The sequence below is a fragment of the Vipera ursinii genome, assembly GCF_947247035.1.
Source record: "Vipera ursinii genome assembly, chromosome: 7".
In the NCBI taxonomy this organism is placed as follows: domain Eukaryota; kingdom Metazoa; phylum Chordata; class Lepidosauria; order Squamata; family Viperidae; genus Vipera; species Vipera ursinii.
The window spans coordinates 24,903,989-24,923,471 of NC_139521.1; the positions used below are offsets into that span (position 1 = coordinate 24,903,989).

Consider the following 19,483-nt stretch of genomic DNA (forward strand, 5'->3'; position numbering starts at 1 on the left):
TGGGTCCCCAGGACAGGTGAACTGGTAAGGTGGCTAGGGTAGCTGGCACCCCCCCTGCTATGGACCCATCTAACTGGCCAAAGGAGATTGGTTGTTTTAGTCTCCTCACTTGAATGCCCAAATTCCCCACCAGCATTGGACTGATGAGGCAGCAGGTGCAGCCAAAGTCTATTAGGGCTTTTACTTTGATGGCTTTGGGCATGGAGCAAGCTAATATAGTCACTGTCTTAAGGATGGATGGAATGGATCCACTTACCAATGTTTCTCCCTCCCAGCTGTCTTCCGAGGTGTCCACTGCCCCTGCGGTGTAGGCCAGAATCCCCTCCCAGTCCTTGGCAGGGTTTGGGGACTCTCCAGCCTCTGTCCCCCTCATGGCAGGTTCTTTTAGGTTGCCTTGAGATTTCCCTGGCCTTCTGGAGGGTGATGCCTCTGATTTGTGCTGAGCAGCTTTTAAGTGGCATTCTGTAGGGCGGTGGCCTTCTTTTACGCATTTGAAACAGCCTGTTGATTTCTTAGCTGTGGACCATAGTTTTGTTGGCTCGCATGTTTGTTCAGGCAGTGGGCAGGCCCATGGTTTTCCCCAGCGGTGTCTTTTTAGTAGGTCTATCTTTGCCTCCTCTGCCAGGACATACTAGTCATAGAGATGGTGTGGGTCTCCTCGAGGCAGGCAAGCATCATACAGGTCGTAGTTTACCCTGTCTTTGAAATGGCTAAGGAGGATGTCTTCCAGCCAATTCAGCTTACTAGAAATGGCTCAGAATTCTTGGGTATATTCAGCCACCGGCTGTCTGCCCTGCCTCACCGTTTTGATTCTCTCCCAGGCCTTAAGATCAGCCAAAGGGTCCTCAAACCACCTCCTCAAGGATGATATGAATCAGTTGAAATTGTTGAGTTCTGGGGCATTGGAGTCATGCAGGTTCACCACCCAATCTGCAGCCAGTCCGTCCAGGGCAGATTGCACGATACAGATGCGGGCTTTGTCACTGGGGATGGCCCGTCTGTATTCTTCCATATAGCTGAGGACTTGGGCTAGGAAAAACCCCAAGCGTGTTGATTTGCCCCTGAATTTCACATCCAGGGGTGGTAGTCTTTGAATAGATCTGTGTCTGCGCAGCGGGCAGTATTGCCCCTCATCCTGATCTCCCTCTGTGGTTCAGAAGGGGGTGGGTGCTGCTGAGGCAGCAGCTCTTGGTCCAGCAGACAGCCCTGGTGTTGAAGGTTTTGGATCACCCCAACTGTCTCTCTAGTTATGGCCCCAGGTGCTGCTGCGGCTGTGGTATTCAGGTTTCTCCTCTCTTAGTGAGCTAAAGGTGTTCTTCATCAGGTGAATAGCTATCTCTAGAATCCACTCCTCTTCACTGATGTGCAGGGAGCTCTCAATCTCTTGCCTCCATTTGGGTCGGTGGCCGCCCCGCCTCAGGGTCACTTTCCTCAATGCCTTTTTCCACTCAGTTTTCCTTCCAATGCCCATCAACCACCATGGTTTGCGGTCGTGCATTTCCACCACCTCTTCCCTGGAGGAATATGACACTTCAGCTTCCGATCATTGGTGGGGTTTCGTTTTGGGGGAAAATTCCTTTTCCATGGGGCTTTCCTCCTTCCTTGCCTCATCATTAGACATTGTATTTTTTGCAAACTCCCCCGGTAAGGTTTTTCTTTCCAGGTTGACTCTTAATGCAGATCCTAATGTCAGAATCCACCCCAATCCACATCTTAGGAAAGAAGAACTCTTGGACATGAGATTGTCCAAACCTAGACAGGATCTGGAAACTGTCTCACAGGTCAATACTTTTAAAGTGTCTCCGAATAAAACCCCTCCCCTCAGTCCATTTGGTCAGTACCGGATCAGTCAAGTTTCAGGTGTCAAATCCCTCATGAGAAAGGAGAAGCCCCAGTACATTTGCAACATTATTGCTTCCTCCTCTTCACATTCCAGTCGGAGATACAAACCAGAATTCCCCCCCCCCTTTCTTTGTTCTTTTTAGTTCAAAGGGTTTCTTCCCTGGTCTTTTGTGATGGCCTCCAGGCAGGCTGAGTAAACAAACTTTGCATCTAAGGGATAGAGATGGCTTTTAACAACCCTGCCTTCTCTTTCCCTCCTTGGAAATGGCAGAATCCAGTAAGGGGTTGAGATTTAGATTTGCACAGATAGGAAATTAGAAATGAAATATAAATGGATTCTGATGGGTGCACTATAGCTATTAGTTGCTTTGTCATGTGCATCAATGGCTTTTTGTATCTATAGTCAATTTTCTTGGGTTAGATGGCATTATATGATATAAAGTTGTTGTCACCTCTTAGTGACAACATAGATTTTTTCCATGATGATCTATCTGGTCTTTCTGATGTTCCTCTTCTTCTCTTTTCTTCTATCATTCCCACTATTAGAACCATCTCTAGGGAGCTAGATCTTCACATAATGTATCCAAAGTAGGAGAATATGAGCTTGGTCATTTATATCTTGAGAACTCTGGGTTGAATAGATGATACTAGATTTCACGTAAGCACGATTTAGGTTTCTTTTAACATCCAATAAATAGTTTAGGATGCTTCTACATAGAAAGAACAAAGTGTTTGCTTTAGATATTTGTAGCCATCTGAAAGAGTGGAGGGCTAAAGATGCTCATCAAGGAAGGCAGCCTCCCAATAAATCAAATCATTTATGTCCTAGATCTAAGATTGAAGCTAAATATCATGAATTCCAAAGATAATTATGTGAAGCATGATGCCAAATTATCATTTTTCTTCTGATTGCCTTTTAGAGGAGATATGTACTTTGGTGATTGCAGAGACTTTTCCTGAAGATGCAGGGATCTTTGCATGCACAGCAAGCAATGATTATGGATCAGTCACAAGCACTGCAAAACTGACTGTGCTGTCAGGTATTCAGCAGTTTTTGATGGATTGTGTTGTCTACAATATAAATGAAACAGAGTGATGTTTGGACCCAGCTGCACCAGATACAGTTAGAGTGTATCATGTTATTTTTCTACATCTTTACTGATGATGTATTACTTTACATCAGGGTAAAAAGAAGTATCAAGTTGACATATCTAAGAGTATTCTACATAATCCTCTAAAACAGAGGTCCCCAACCTTTTGGGCACCAGGAACCAATTACGTGGAGAGAGGTTTTTCCACAGACTGGAGGGGGCATGGTTTTTTATGCTGCCTGCATCCCACAAATGGGGCTTTACTTGTTTGTGTTGCCTGGTTGCTGGCATGCTGCAGCTCGGTACCAGTCCACGGACCAGGGGTTGGGGACCCCTGCTCTAAAACAGGGGTTTCCAATCAAGACAACTTTAAGATACATGGCTGGGGAATTCTGGGAGCTTAGTTCTGGGAGTTGAAGTTCACATGTCTTAAAGTTGCCAAGATTGGGAACCCCGGCTCTAAAACTTATTCACTTGCTTATTTGATTTCTATTCTACTCATCTCACCTAGAGGTGACATTAGGAAATACAGTAAAATAAACTAACAGTAGATCTCACTACCAGAAATAGAGGGAGAAAGGGAGAAATTTGGCCTCTATTTCAATTGGACTACAAACTACAAAAATAAAATTATGCATTAAATGTACTGACATAGTAAAAACCTAAGTTATGCACTAAAGTGTCTTGCTATTATGAGTGTACAATTATACCAAAAAATGGTTCAGGATGAAACCATTTCCTTTCCTCATTCAGACATATTGAAGTAATTGATTTGTGCTTTAGATTGTAAGCCGCCCTGAGTCTTCGGAGAAGGGCGGGATATAAATGGGATTTTTTTAAAAAAAAACACCATGGTTTCTAGCTAGCACAAAATGTTTCTGATTTTTCTTTTAAGTCTAGTTCAGTTCATATCTTTTAAATTATGAAGAAATTAATAAAAATTTTATGTGTTAATCATAAACCATGTACTGTAGTCAGCAATATATTTCATGATAACTAGTTAAGAATATATTCTATAAATGCTGGTTTCTGTAACAGCTAGTACGGAATGTGCAGTGTGGATATTTTATATCTTGGCACCATGTAAATTCCTGAATAATTATCCACCCCACCCCCCTAATTTGTTTTGTTTTCTACTATATAGAGGGAGAAGTTAATTATAAGTTTGATCAAATTTTAACATCAAGATTCTGAGGCTAGGTGGTAGCAGAGGTAAAATGGAAAAAATAAGTAACTCATGTTAAAAGCAAAAAAAAACCAAACCCAGTAATTTTCCTGTGAGCATTATATATAAGCCAGAAATGCATGCAAAATTCTTAGAATAAGTTGCTATTTTTCATGCAAAGTGGTATTATAGACCTATGATTAATTCAGATGATTGATACACACATTCATTCATTTAGCCAATACTGAGCACACATCAGTTATTGTTCTCAACTCAGTTTCCATTTGTAACATGAATAATAGCAGTAAATAAATATTTATGATCCTTAAGTTCATATACTCATGAGAATTTGAAAATGACTGTCTTTCTTGGCATGTAATTGACTAAAGTAATGATCTCATTTTCAATGAACTAAAATGTGAGGATAATTCAAATAGAGTTATAATTACCTATGACGCTGTGCTATTTTTTCCTTTCTATTTTAGCCAATTGCAAAAGCTCCAATCATGATTTGTCAATGAGAGTACAGAATGAGGATAACTTTCAACATTTCCCACCTCCACCTTCACATCTTGAGATTAATACTGTGGAGCTTCCTCCAAAGTATTCAGAGCACTCCAAGATCAGTCATCCCAGCTCAAGTGTAGCATCTTCTGAATTACAGCTCACCTCAGTGGAGAAGAAAACCAATGGAATTCATCCTACCCATGGAATCAATGGGATAATTAATGGCAACACCAAAACTGACAAATCCCACCCTGGTGGTCTGCTTTCACCCACAAAAACACCACCACCTGTGCTTGCTAAGCCAAAACTGTGAGTAATTCTTTGTCATTATATATTCTAATATTATGAAAAGGTATTTTATCTTTGTCTCATAAGTGCCAGAAGTGTAACAGATTAAATTTCAAGACTTCTAGAAGACACCAAGTTACTAGCTAACAGAATACATAAGGTCATGAAGTATGAACAATTATAGTGCTTCTGACCAGTTGCTTTACATATGACATTTTCTTCCATATGGGGCTACATTGGTGTAATGGAAGTGAAAACTCACCTTCAAATCATCACTTGGCCACAAAGGTTAGTAGGTGGCTTTAGGTCAGTTATTATCTCTCATCCAAACATGATATGCTTGGGGTGGGGGGAAAGAAGCACTCTTGTTCACATCACTCAGCACCTTATATTGCATAATATACATCTAATTAATATCTGTTCAGCAGTGTGCTTATATCACAAGTCTAAGATTAAAATGGATACATAGATACATGCATATCTGCCCTTTGGGCCTTCCAGAAGGATATTAAAAGCCAGTTTTGCTGGTTGGCTTGGAAAACCAAAGGGGGCACTCACCATTGGGTATGGTTGATGGGATAAGAAGCTCTTATCCCCATGGCATATATATCCTGGTTTCTAATTTTTATGCAGTTTTTTAAAATTTTAATTGTGTTTATGTTTATCTGCTTACTGTTTCTAAGCAGCCCAAAATTGCCTTATTGTTGAGAGGGGTAGCATATAAATGTGTAAATAAATCTTTAGGACAATGGCTTCTATTTTAACTTCTTTAATTTACGCATCACCTAACTTCAGACTGAATGAGGGTGGTCTACAACAAAACCAACCAACCAAATTCTGATACAAGCATTTGTATGGCTCCCCACTGTTCATGCAATTCTGGGTGGCTAACATCAATCATACAACTGATTTTTTTTTGTCTGTGCAGTCTCAACTGATAATATAATTCAGAATTCCTCATCCAATATCCTGATCATAGGAATTGATTAAGAATAATTACTGGAATTGGAATGCAACCCATTTAAAGGACAATAATTTGGGAAGATGAGTTTATTTGTGGATATAGATATACATGGAAAAAATCACATACATACTAAGCAAAATTACATACATATATTTCATTTTTTAAAAAAAATTCTGCATTTCTTCCTTTTCCTTATTATGTACTAGTCCTGTTGTTATATGTAATGAATCAACTTAATACCATTTTCTTATTTTGATTAGGTATAATTTTTATTTAAATAAGTGCAATGGCTTGTGGAATATGGTATTATAGGCATTCCTGAACCTTAAAGACAAAAAAATCCATTAGAATAGAATTTTAAATTTAATACTCCTGTTGATTGATAACTCCTACATTTTCCATTGAGCCTTCATTCTGAATTATAGGATCACATTTTTTTCTTGTTTAGATATATACTGTGGGAATTTTGTTTACATTTTAAATTTGTAGGTCTTGTAAAATGCCACTGTTTCTTTGTACTGAATTTGGAGCAATAGATTCTGTTGAGCAAATGCTTGATACCACTATTGTCTTCAGATTTTGATACAAAATATTGGTTTCTTGTCTGAGAAACATATTACAGCTCCATCATGAAATCATAATCTGTTGCTTAAGTAATACAATTACTAATTTGAAAATGAGAAATATGTTAAAGCTTGGGGAAAGAACATGTAGTATAGCCAGTGTATAGCCAGCCAGTGTAACCATATTCAGTGCTGAACATGGAAATAGTAATTCATTGTGCTCTAGACTCAGTTCAATATGTAGGTTTTTGGAAGCAATGGTGGTTGGGATGGGGGGGGGGAGGCGGAAGCCACATTTTTGAAAAGTGCTCAGTAAAGTACTTTTTCCTGTTTCCTAGTTTCCAGTAAATGGAAACACACCAGGATGAAAAAGATAACTATTGCTCAGTATTTTATCTGGAAATCTGAGTTTTTCACTCTCTTAACAGAGTTGAAGCCAGGATTTGAAGTTGTCCTAAAATTCCTGATATTTAAGAACAGCAAGGCTAGGAATTAGATTCAGACCCTGTTTTTAACATTTTTAATGCTATTAAGTTGTTGGCCATTGAAATGTGCTTATAAATAATACACCAGAAACTCTAGCATTTTTGCTTATTGTTTTGTGTGAAATGTTCAATTAACATTTGATGTCAAGCCATACTAAAATATATAATCGGAAATGACAAGGGAAAGTTGACAAATATAGTTCCTGGTCCATTTAATCAACATTTTTAGAAGTGATTATTTTTGCATTCTGTCAACTCTACAACGAACTTGGCTGCAGCCATCATGCTCGTTCTAGGTTGCCACAAAGATGGGAGAGGGTGCAGAGGAATTTTGCTAGTCTAATCGATTTAATGTCCTGTGGGAAACAAGGTCATTTTTGCTGGTTGGATTGGGAAGGGGAGCAGTTGGATAGAAAGCCCACCAAACTATTCTATTGGTAAAAGTAGCTGATTGCATAGCACTGGGGTGGGAAGTTTAACTTTGTAATAGTGTGACTCCTTGGAGGGAATTTCAGACTTGGTTTCACTTTTGACCGTGCTGATACTATGTGACCAATAAACATGTTCTTTGAGGAAGTTTCTAGCCTCAGGGTTCTGATTTATTTGGTCTCATCTATCTGAACCTTGGCAAATTCATTGTATTGAATTTATTCTATAAGATACTGCTTTAAAACATTCAATTCTAGATTATGTGGGACAACATGCAGTAAAATATAACAGTTCTTATAATGCTTGACCTTCCAGAATTTCAATAGCTGGTAGTTTTTCATATCAATTTGAGAGGTTTGTTTGAAATACTTTATAATTTATATAGGTTTACTGTATATATCTATAAAATGTTTATGTAAAAGCTTGGTCCTGGGATTTTAAATGTTTGAAGATCAGATAAGTGATGAAGTTACAGCTGTTTTATGTGACTATGAATAGTTTTAAGAAAAGTTGTTTTATACTTACATTCAATTATAATAACAAGAACTACATTGGTACAGATTAACAATGTTAATTAAGTCTTGATTTACACTGGAGGAAGATCTTATAAGAAGTCGTTTAATATGTCTAAGCTTTCTGTGCTTCACTGCTCTCATATAAATACACGTAAAATTTATGTGCAGTATAATACACCAGAAGAATGCACTTCTGTCTGGTACATTGCTAAATTAACACATGCATGGGTCAGTACACTTAGAAGAAAAGTGCATTGGAATACATTCTGATGTACAAAAATAGATTCAAATGATCAGAAATTTCTTCTTTATTTTCCTAAACGTTTTAATGTTTATCTGAATTTCAAGTCATATCCATGCTGATATTTTTATCAAGATCAAGACAAAAGTACACCTCTTTGCCACATCTATTAAAGTACTTGTCACCCCTGCTTTCTTGACAAATTATGATATCAGAATTCTAAAACTTGCTATATTATCAAATTATATACTGTATGACTATATGAATTCTTCATCACAAATACAACCATTATGGGTTTGCATTTTCAAATTTTTGTGTAACATCTCTATTGAAAAAAAAATTGGAAACTTTTAAAAGTTGTCTCATGTATTTGTGAATGTATGAAGCACTCCAAAAATGCAGTGAATATATAACATCTTTTAAAAAATGACTTATGTCATTCAAATTGCTTTTGCTCACATAAATATAACTCTAATGCTGAGAATGTATGTTTTAAAAATGTTTTCCAATTTTTGTTAGAGAATTGCTGAAAAGGAATAGCAGCGCTTGAAAGAACAGTAATTATCTTTACAAGGCTTTTTAAATGTAAGTTGGTTTCTATAGAATATAACTGAATTCTTAGTTCAAGATGTATTGGCATGTTGACAGCCCATTGAATTCCCAAGGCTTTTTGCAGAAGAGCGATCAGTTTTGTTTTGTTTTTATTGAAATTCTCTCTTTATCTTATTTGTTCTGAAATGATTTCTCAATTAAGAAAATGTTTCCAGTGTTTGCATAGTATGATCAAAGACCCTGAAAAAAGCACAATTGTCAGTGTCACTGTTGGCCAGATCTTTAGAAATGCTGAGCACCCTGAACTGAAAATAAGAAAACTAGAACCATTTTATTTTTAATCCATTTAATTTTTGTTTGCTTCTTTGTGCTTGATATTGGAAATGTTGCAAGTTTTTATTAGTGGGACAGATTATCTATACTTATTATTCACTAATGTAGAAATGAGATTATAGTTGAATCACAGAGCACAAACAGAAAGTAAAACAGAAAGTTCTATTATAAAGGAAAAGTAGAGCAACAATCTGAATTCTAGTTATCTGTTTGCTTCAACTATCCTATATTGTTTTAATCCCAGTGCAGCTAAGCCTTAGCTGCTAAGGCTTTATTAATAGTGACTTTGTACACTGATGATTTAGATTTGCTGGAGCTTCTCTAGAAGAGGCTAAAAAACCTCAGATATATTTAGGATTTGTTCAGCATTGTTTGCAAATCAGGAATTCTGACTTGCAGTTTTGATAACCAACTATATTTTTCTTCTATAGTTATTTCTTTCTACATCTACTTTTCTTCCATATCCACATATTGGATCTGACTAAAGTGGCTCAAAATAGCAGTTCTAATTTTATTGATGATGGGCAAAGTCTACCATTAGAGTTGGGTCTAGTTTGTAATTGGGCTTGGACTGGACAAGGGTGGGGGGGCAGATTGAGGGGAAAATCCTGTATGCTTTCACAAAAGAAATTTAGTTCTAGCCTGACTTTACTGCTGCCATCATGTTTTAGTAAAAGAACCTATCACATCACCCAAATGGAATCAAGGGTATTTCTTTCCTAAGGCAGGGCTTTTCCACCTTTTCACCCATTGTACCACTTTTAAGATAAGGCAGTATCCGAGTACCACCAGTCGCCCAGCAAGATGTCAAAAACTTGACCCAAAAAAAGGAAAAAATGATAAAGTACAGGTAGTCATAATAATAATAATAATAATAATAATAATAATAATAATAATAATAATAATAATAATAATAATAATAATAATAATAAGAAGAAGAAGAAGAAGAAGAAGAAGAAGAAGAAGAAGAAGAAGAAGAAGAAGAAGAAGAAGAAGAAGAAGAAGAAGAAGAAGAAGTAGTTGGAAGGGACCTTGGAGGTCATCTACTCCAACCCCCTGCTCAGGCAGGAAACCCTATACCATTTCAGACAAATGGCTGGCCAGTCTCTTCTTAAAAACCTCCAGTGTTGGAGCATTCACCACCTCTGGAGGCAGGTTGTTCCACTGGTTAATTGTTCTAACTGTCAGGAAGTTTCTCCTTAGTTCTAGGTTGCTTCTCTCCTTGACTAGTTTCCATCTGTTGCTTCTTGTCCTGCTTTCAGGTGCTTTGGAGAATAGATTGACTCCCTCTTCTTTGTGGCAGCCCCTGAGATATTGGAACACTACTATCATGTCACCCCTCACCCTTCTCTTCATTAAACTACACATACCCAATTCCAGCAACCGTTCCCTATATGTTTTAGCCTCCAGTCCTCTAATCATCTTTGTTGCTCTTCTCTGTACCCTTTCTAGAGTCTCGACATCTTTTTTACATCGTGGTGACCAAAACTGGATGCAGTATTCCAGGTGTGGCCTTACCAAAGCATTGTAAAGTGGTATTAGTACTTCACTTGATCTTGATTCTATCCCTCTGTTAATGCAGCCTAGCACTGTGTTGGCTTTTTTGGCAGCTGCAGCACACTGCTGGCTCATATTGAAGTGATTGTCTACTAAGACTCCGAGATCCCTCTCACAGTTACTACTATTGAGCAAGGTACCACCTATACTATACCTATGCATTTGATTTTTCCTGCCTAAATGTAGAACCTTACTTTTTTCACCATTGAATTTCATTTTGTTAGATAGTGCCCAGTGTTCGAGTCTGTCCAGATCCTTCTGTATCTTAAGCCTATCTTCTGGAGTATTGGCTATTCCTGCCAGCTTGGTGTCGTCTGCAAATTTGATGAGTTCCCCATCTATCCCCTCATCCAAATCATTAATGAAGATATTGAAGAGCACTGGGCCCAGAACAGAGCCCTGGGGCACCCCACTACACACTTCCTTCCATGTAGATGCAGTTCCATTGAGGACCACACGCTGAGTACGGCCGGTCAGCCAGCTACGAATCCATCTGGTGGTAATGCTATCTAACCCACATTTTTCTATCTTATCAAGTAGTAGGTTGTGATCTACTTTATCAAATGCCTTACTGAAGTCCAAGTAAATTATATCTACAGCATTCCTCTGGTCCACTAGTTTTGTCACTTGGTCAAAGAATGTAATAAGATTTGTCTGGCATGATCTGTTTTTGACAAACCCATGTTGACTTTTAGTGATGACTTTGTTTGCATCAAGGTGTTCGCTGATTTGTTGTTTGATTATCTTTTCCAGAATCTTCCCAGGTATTGAGGTCAGGCTGATAGGTCTGTAGTTTCCTGGATCTATTTTTTCCCCTTTTTTGAAGATGGGAACTACATCAGCTCTCTTCCAGTCCTCTGGTAGTTCCCCAGTGCTCCAGGATCTTTGAAAAATATAGTTCAGTGGTTCTGAGATCACGTCTGCCAGTTCCTTGAGAACCTTGGGGTGTAATCCATCTGGTCCTGGTGATTTGAACTCGTCTAGGCTGGACAGGTGCTCACTTACCATTTTCTTGCCTATCTTAACTTGTGTTTCTATTCTGTTTTTTATGGCACTGGTTTGGGTAGGTTGGACTGTTTTTTCCCTTTGTGTAAAGACAGATGCAAAAAACAAATTAAATAGTTCTGCTTTCTCCCTGTTGCTTGTCACCTTCTTGCCACTTTCCCCCACTAATGGACCAATCATTTCCTTAACTTTTTTCTTGTTTTTTATATGTTGAAAGAAGCTTTTTTTGTTATTTTTGACTTTGGTCGCAAGCCTTAGTTCATTTTGAGCCTTAGCTTTCCTCACTTCATCTTTGCAGGCACGGGCTATTTGCTGATATTCTGACTTAGTTACGTGCCCCTCTTTCCAATTCTTATACTTGTCCTTTTTATCTTTCAATTTATCAGAGAGTTCTTTATGCAGCCATGCTGGTTTCTTTTGAGAGCTGTTATTTTTCTTCTTTGTTGGTATTGTACTAGACTGGGCCTTTATTATCTCACTTTTCAAAATTTCCCAAGCTTCTTGAGTTGTTTTCCCCTTTAGTATTCTCATCCATGGAATTCTTCCCATGGTCTCTCTAAGTTTGTTGAAATTAGCTCTTTTAAAATCCAAGACTCTAGTTTGGCTGTGTTCTATTGCTTGTGCCTCCAGAATGTTGAATTCCAATATTGCATGATCACTTCCCCCCAAGGTTCCTGTGGCTTCGACACCTTCTATCATTTCATTTCTGTTGGTGAGAATTAAATCCAATATGGTTAATCCCCTAGTTCCCTTCTCTACTTTTTGGGAGAGAAAGTTGTCTGCTAGGTTTGTCAGGAATCTGTTTGATCTTCCACTTGGTGCAGAGTTTGTCTCCCAGTTGATATCAGGGTAATTAAAGCCCCCCATTACTATTGTGATGTGCTTTTTACATACCTTAGTTAGCTGACTAGCAAAAAGTTCATCTATTTCCTCTGCTTGGTTGGGCGGCCTATAGTATACACCTATGGCAATGTCATTTTTCCCCCTTTTATATTGACCCAAATGCTTTCAAGTTTACAGTTTTCATCATTGTTGTGCTCTATTTCTGTAGAGATAAAGTTATTTCTTATGTAGAGAGCAACTCCTCCTCCTCCTCTTTTGTTTAGTCTGTTTCTTTTAAATAGTTTAAATCCCTCTAGCTGTGTGTTCCATTTGTAGGTTTCGTCCCACCATGTTTCCGTAATGGCAACAATATCATATCTGCCCTCATTTACCTGAATTTCTAGTTCACCCTGCTTACTGTTCATACTCTGTGCATTAGTGTATAGACATTTGAGTCCTTTATGACTGACCCTGTGTTTACTTGCTGCATAACTTGTGTGGTGCCTGGCTTCCCCTATTTTCTTAGATTGCCGGGGACAGTGATGTTCTGTATCAATTAACTCACTATCCCCATTATTTAGTTTAAATGTTCCTCCAAGAATGCTGTGATTTTATTGCCAAGTAACTCAGTCCCTTTCTTGGATGGATGCAGACCATCTCTTTTATACATTTTTTTCATTGGACCAGCTACAGACATCATGACTAATATAACCAAAGCCTTCTCCTTTACACCACTCCTTTAGCCACATATTAAATTCTGCTATATGCTGGCCTTTTCCATTTTGCTCCTTATACACTGGTAAAACCTCTGAAAAAGTAAGCCTACAGCCTATTCTGCTAAGTTCCTGCCCCAAGCTCTGGAAATCATTCTGCACAGAGAGTACATCTTTTTGGGACAGATCATTAGTGCCAAGATGTACAATAGCCTCCACATCACAGTCCTTGCTGGCATTCTTGATTATTTTAGAAATACGCTTCTTGTCCCTACTGGCAGTAGCACCTGGAAGACACCTGACCTCTTTCAAACCCTCTGTGTCCTTTCCTAAATTTACATCCCTTATAATTGAATCACCAACCAGAAGGTGGCTTCTCTTTTTGGATGCCTTTCTGTTCTTGCATGACTGGTGTGTAATATCAGATTCACACTTCTCCCTGTCGAAAACAAGTTGACTTACAACAATTCACTTAGTGACTGTTCAAACTTACAACAGCACTGAAAAAGTGACATGACCATTTTTCACATTTAAGACTATTGCAGCATCCCCAGGGTCAGGTGATTTACATTCGGATGCTTAGCAACTGATTCATACTTATGACGTTCAGTGTCCCAGGGTCATGTGATCACCTTTTGCAACATTTTGATGTGAAGTCAATGGCCTGGGGAGGCGTGGTCAGCTCATCACTCAGGTTGCAGGGTTCCAGTGTGTGTGGGGGGGGAATCCATAGGTCAGTGGTGGAGAGGTGTGGGAGCCTTCCTTCCTTCCCTCTCTCCCATTGTCCCTTCCTTTCTTCTTTCCTTCTTTTTGTCATGGTTCCAATAAAAGACACAGTTTCAAACAAAATGCAAGCATTGTTTATCTAAAAAGTCTTAATAATGAAACGGAACATCGGCACTCATGGAGGGATGCCAGAACCTGAAATCTCCTCCCCCCAAACCCATCATAACACACACACAATCCCCGTCCTTATCTACATGTCATAAATCACATTATCCAGTTAGTTTTACATATGAGGTTTCACTTCCCATTCTGTACGCAGTCTTTTCCAATCTTCTCACAACATCCGGGTAGATTTCCTCCCCACCAAATGAAGCAATTAAAGTAACAGGCTATCACTTATATTGTCGGTGCAAAACATGTCAATGTTTGCAGCCTTGACATCTTTCTTCTTTCCTTCCCTCCCTCCCTCCCCTCTTTGTCCCTTCCTTCCTTTTCTCCCTCCATCCCTCTTGCTATTGGGGGTTAATTATTGGCCCCCTTAGATAGGGCTCGCAACTTGGGTGTCCTCCTAGATTCACAGCTCTCCTTAGAAGATCATATAGGAGCTGTGACCAGGGGGGCCTTCACCCAGGTTCGCCTGGTGCGCCATTTGCGGCCCTATCTAGACCGGGATGCCTTGCACTCGTGACCTCTCGTTTAGACTACTGCAATGCTCTCTACATGGGGCTGCCCTTGAGGACCACTCGGAGGCTTCAGCTGGTGCAGAATGCAGCCGCGCGAGTTGTGTTGGGGGTCTCCCGATACTCCCATGTTACACCTTTGCTCCGTGAGCTGCATTGGCTTCCAGTTGCCCTCCGGGTGAGATTCAAGGTGCTGGTGATGACCTATAAAGCCCTACATGGCATGGGTCCGGATTACCTACAGGAGCACCTGCTGCCGGCGTCAACTTCCCTTCGTCCAGTGCGCTCCCACAGAGAGGGCCTCCTCAGGGTGCCACCGGTCAGAGAATGTCGACTGGTGACCCCCAGGGGGAGGGCGTTCTCTGTGAGTGTGCCAGACCTTTGGAACCGCTTACCGGTTGAGCTCCGGATGGCTCCCGACCTTTGCTCCTTCCGCCGTGATCTGAAACTTATTTATTCGAACAAGCCGGCCTGGTCTGATGGGTTTGGGGTTTTAATATTGATTTTAATTAATCTATTGCATTGGGCATAACTATTTAATTTTCTTTTAACTTTTGTATTTTGTATTTTTGATATTTATTGCCCTGTACACCGCCCTGAGTCCTTCGGGAGAAGGGCAGTATATAAATCAAATAAATAAATAAATAAATAAATAAATAAATAAATAAATAAATAAATAAATAAATCCCTTCCTTCTTTCCTTCCTTTTCCTTTTCTTTTTAATGCTGGCACAGTGTTGAAACTTGTGCATTCAGCCCATACATTTAACCCACCCAAAACTGTCCCCTTCCATTGCAGAACAAGAAAGGGGGCTTCGGGAACCAAAACAAAACAAACTGCCAGGATTTCCTAACCCACCTGACACTCTCAAGTGCAGGTTGCTTGAGCTAAGTGGGATCAGGATGGCCAAGAAGCAGCATCGACATGCAAAGGAAGAGGTGCTGCTTCTGGACAAACGTTTCCCCTGCGCCTGATCCAACACCCCCTCACACCAGCAGCCCCCTCCCACCAGCAAGGCGACTCTTTGCACTGGCCCATTTTGTCCCCATGAGTCCCCTTTCAAAAGAGGATGCCAAAGCCCCCGGTGCACCACCCAGGTCACCTTTCCCATCTCTGTAGGGCAGCTGCTCACCAAGATCCCCATGACATCTGTCCAGAGCCTACAGACCCTCTCGGGGACCCTGATGCTGCCGCTGCCAGTAGCACCCACTAAGGCTTGCTCCTCTTCCCCCTCCATTGCCTGCTGCCTTTCAGCCACAGTGTGGCTCAGTGCAGGCGAGTCTGGCACCAGCTGAGGGCAATGTCGAGCCCCATGGGCCTGACACACAACGGAGGGGAGGAACCCAGTGCCAGCCCGCCACCTCCCTGCCGGTCTCCTCACCGGCTGTAGCCGCCACTGGGAGGCCACCAAAATGCCAGGAGCCCTCCAGAGAGGTCAGGGCCAGTTCCAGGCTTGCCGCCTCCCTCCTGGTCTCCTTACCGGCTGGAGCCACTGCCGGGAAGCCACCAAAATGCCTGGAGCTGTTCAGAGCAGTCGGGACTGGTTCCAGGGTCGCTGCCTCCCTCTTGCTGTCTTCATTGGCTGGAGCCACTGCCAGGAGGCCAGCAGAATGCTGGGAGCCCTCCGGAGCAGTTGGGGCCGGTTCCAGGGTCTCCACCTCCTCTCTTCACAGGGTGGAGCTGCCACCAGGAGGCCAATGAAATGCCAGGAGCCCTCCGGAGTGGTCAGGGCTGATTCCAGGCTCGCTGCCTCCCTCCCAGTCTCCTCAGCGGCTGGAGCCACCGCCGGGAGGCCACCGAAATGCCAGGAGCCCTTCAGAGCAGTCGGGGCTAGTTCCAGGCTTGCTGCCTCCCTCTCGCTGTCTTAATTGGCTGGAGCCACTACCAGGAGGCCAGCAGAATGCTGAGAGTCCTCCAGAGAGGTTGGGGCCAGATCCAGGCTTGCCGTCCCCTCCTGCTCTCTTCGCCACCTGGAGCTGCCGCCAGGGGGCTAGCGGAATGCCGAGAGCTACTTTAAACCTATGAGGAACAGTCGAGCCCAGTTCCAGGCTCACCACCCCCCTCCTGCTTTCTTCACTGGCTGGAGTCACCTCCAGGAGGCCTGCGGAATGCCAGGAGACCTCTGGAGTAGTCGGGCCCAGTTCCAGGCTCGCTGCCTTTGCCCCGTTCTCCTCACTGGCTGGGGTCGCTGCTGGGGAGCAAGCACACTGCTGGGAGCTCTCTGCGGAGGGCGTGGGATGATCCAACATCACACTGTGGGGAGGGGAATCCCTGTGGCATCCTCATCTTTGCAGGCATGGACCTCCCTGCAGTGGAGATACCGCAGAAACCCTGCACAAACCCCACTTGAGTGTTCTGGAGGACAAGAGGGGCTCCCTCCTTCTTTTGATGAGTGCACAAGATGTTCACCGCCCTGAGTCCTTCGAGAGAAGGGAGGTATACAAATTAAATTATTAAATTAAATTAAATTAAATGTCTGGATGGAACAAGTCTAGCCAGGTTCTGCCAGCCCCCACCCCCACCCAGATGCCCTTACCACCCCCAAGCGTGTTTTTACTAACCTGCTTTCAGCTGCATTCCATTTCTCTGCTTCTCTGCCTTCGCTCCATGTTTGTAGGACTATCGGTAAAAAAGAAAAAAAAGTTCCATGAGACTTTCTAACTTCTCACAAGATCGTGTGAGAAGTTAGAAAGTCTCATGGACCTTTTTTTGTCCCACAAACATACAGCTGACAATTTTGGCTCAAAATGATCTCGGAGCTTCTTCTTCAAGTTCACGTAAGTGATGGACTTTAGCGGCGCCAGGGCAACTAAGTTCTCAGCGATATCGAAGGTGGTTGGACTGCACACACAGAGGAGGGTTCAGCCCATCTTCACCAACTTGATTTGCACAAAGGTAGTTTTCTATGGGGGCCATGTAGGACATCCATATCTCCAGATGGGACACCTCGAATTCTTCGAGCTTCCTGACTTTCATCATGGTGAGTTGCCTTCATTGTTCATTTCTCGCATTGCCTTGTGCTGCTGGCTTCTGCGTAGGCCCTAGGACAGAACCTTAGGCATGGTGGTTTCCAGCATGCTTGCTAGGCAGACCGACGGGGGGAATGTAGTTCCTGCCAGGCTCTGTGCTGGCCTCACCCCCTAGTGACTTCAGGCTTTTACAATGAAGCAGCACATCCCACTTTGTCGCCAGTGTTAAATATTCGGTTCTCGAAGGCATTAAGCAAGACGAGGTATTCATACAGCAACAAGTTTATTTTAACTCAGAACAGAACAGAAGCAAGCTAATAGCTGCTGCTCAGCTATTTATATGGTTGGCCTCTAGGCGATGACCAATAGGTTTAAAGTAGCAGTTTTCCCACCCCAAACCTAATTACAGCCTGGAGACAGCAAGTCTAGCTCAGCACAGCAACTGTTAGATAACACCTAGAAAGTAGGTCAGCCATTAAGCAAGCAGTCAGACATAAAGCAAGTGAATTAAACATATAAGGCCAATACATTACACTGATGTTTAATTTCCATTTAGGACTTTTCATCATTTTTAACATAGAAACATTTCAAAGCATACCTATATGAATTTAAACTCAATATATTCTCATTGACTCCAAAATATCTTCAGGTAAATTAGACTGTACTAAAGATAATCAAACCTATTATCCTGAAAAGTACCCTTAATATGTTTTGAGACCTGCAGCATTGATTGTATCCAATAGAGCTATTGTTAATGAATGCTTGGATTTATGAAATAGTACAGAAATTGGTTCACCATAACTTTTTCTGATGTGCTTCAGCTCCTTGGCTAGGATTTTCCAAATAAGATTATAGCAGATGGCCATGAAAATGGTACTGTGAGACTCTTTCAGTTCCCTTAATTAATGTTTATTGGTCCACCAGATGTGTTAGCATTTTTCAAGATAATATTATTGCCCATTAAATATTAAAATATGGGTATGTATTCATTCCTTATGTTATAATGCTTTCCTGGATAAGTTGCAGATACATCTTGAGCTTTCTTTTATAGAAGAAGCATCAGATGCAGGGCCAACTTGAGGCCCCATAGCCCTCATTTTGAAGCTGTTCTGATTACAAATGCTGAATATTAGCACCAATTTCAAGTGGAACACACAAAGACTTACATAAATGTAAGTAATAACAATAGTAATAGTAAAAATAATAGTAATAGTAGTAGAAGTAGAAGTAGTAATAGTCATCGTAGTTGTAGTGAGACACTACCTTGATGTGGTTGTGGGACTTGTGTTCTCTGAGGAAGATAAGAGCTATGCCAGAGGTTCAACCACACTGGATAGGTCTCATCAGAAGAGTCAGATAAAGAGTGTCTCTTCCATAAAAAGTCATCTGGTCAACAAGGTCCATGCTAGATGTTGGAGTTCCTGGATATCTGGTGAAAAATGGGCTACAGGACTCAGGACTGTTGGTTGAGCAACCAGGGCCAGCAGCTGCAGAACTACTGGAAGAAAAGATGTTTACTTGTTGCAAATACACAGTGATTGAAAACAAAGAAATAATGATCTGTTATTACAGATCAAGTCCAACAGGAAGAGGATATTTGAAATGAATGCACCAGTTCTGGAAAGAACATCCAGAGTCTGAAATAACAGAAAGAGGCTAGCAGATCAACATTGATTTATAATATGAAATAAAGTATTCACAGAAACAGTATTGGAAGAACTGCAAAGGTTTACCCAGGGCAAAAAAATCAACATGTTGCAGAAGTAACTCAGAATATAGAGGGAAACCAGGGGAGTTGGTAGTAGAGGAATCCAGCAGAGAAAAACAACTGTTTTTGTCAGAATCCATTTATATTTCATTTCTAACTATCTCTTCTGTGCAAAGCCCAAATCTCACCCTCCCCACCCCCACCCCGGATTCTGCCATTCCAAAGGAGGAGAGGGAACAAGCAGGAGGTTGTATTGCTTTCACTTCCTTCCTTAAATGTAACCTTTTGTTTATTCTGCCTGCCTGCTATCCATCACAATATAATCAAT

At 41.2% G+C, this 19,483-nt stretch overlaps 1 protein-coding gene across 2 annotated transcripts in view; it reads left to right on the forward strand.

Moving 5' to 3' along the window:
* Positions 1-19,483, forward strand: part of PALLD (palladin, cytoskeletal associated protein) — a 487,514-nt gene that overhangs the window by 221,628 nt on the left and 246,403 nt on the right. For both annotated transcript variants that reach the window (XM_083367271.1, XM_083367272.1), the window contains exons 8-9: positions 2,763-2,882; positions 4,584-4,914. In XM_083367271.1, coding sequence (XP_083223397.1) covers positions 2,763-2,882; positions 4,584-4,914 — 451 coding nt within the window. The remainder of the gene's footprint in view (positions 1-2,762; positions 2,883-4,583; positions 4,915-19,483) is intronic.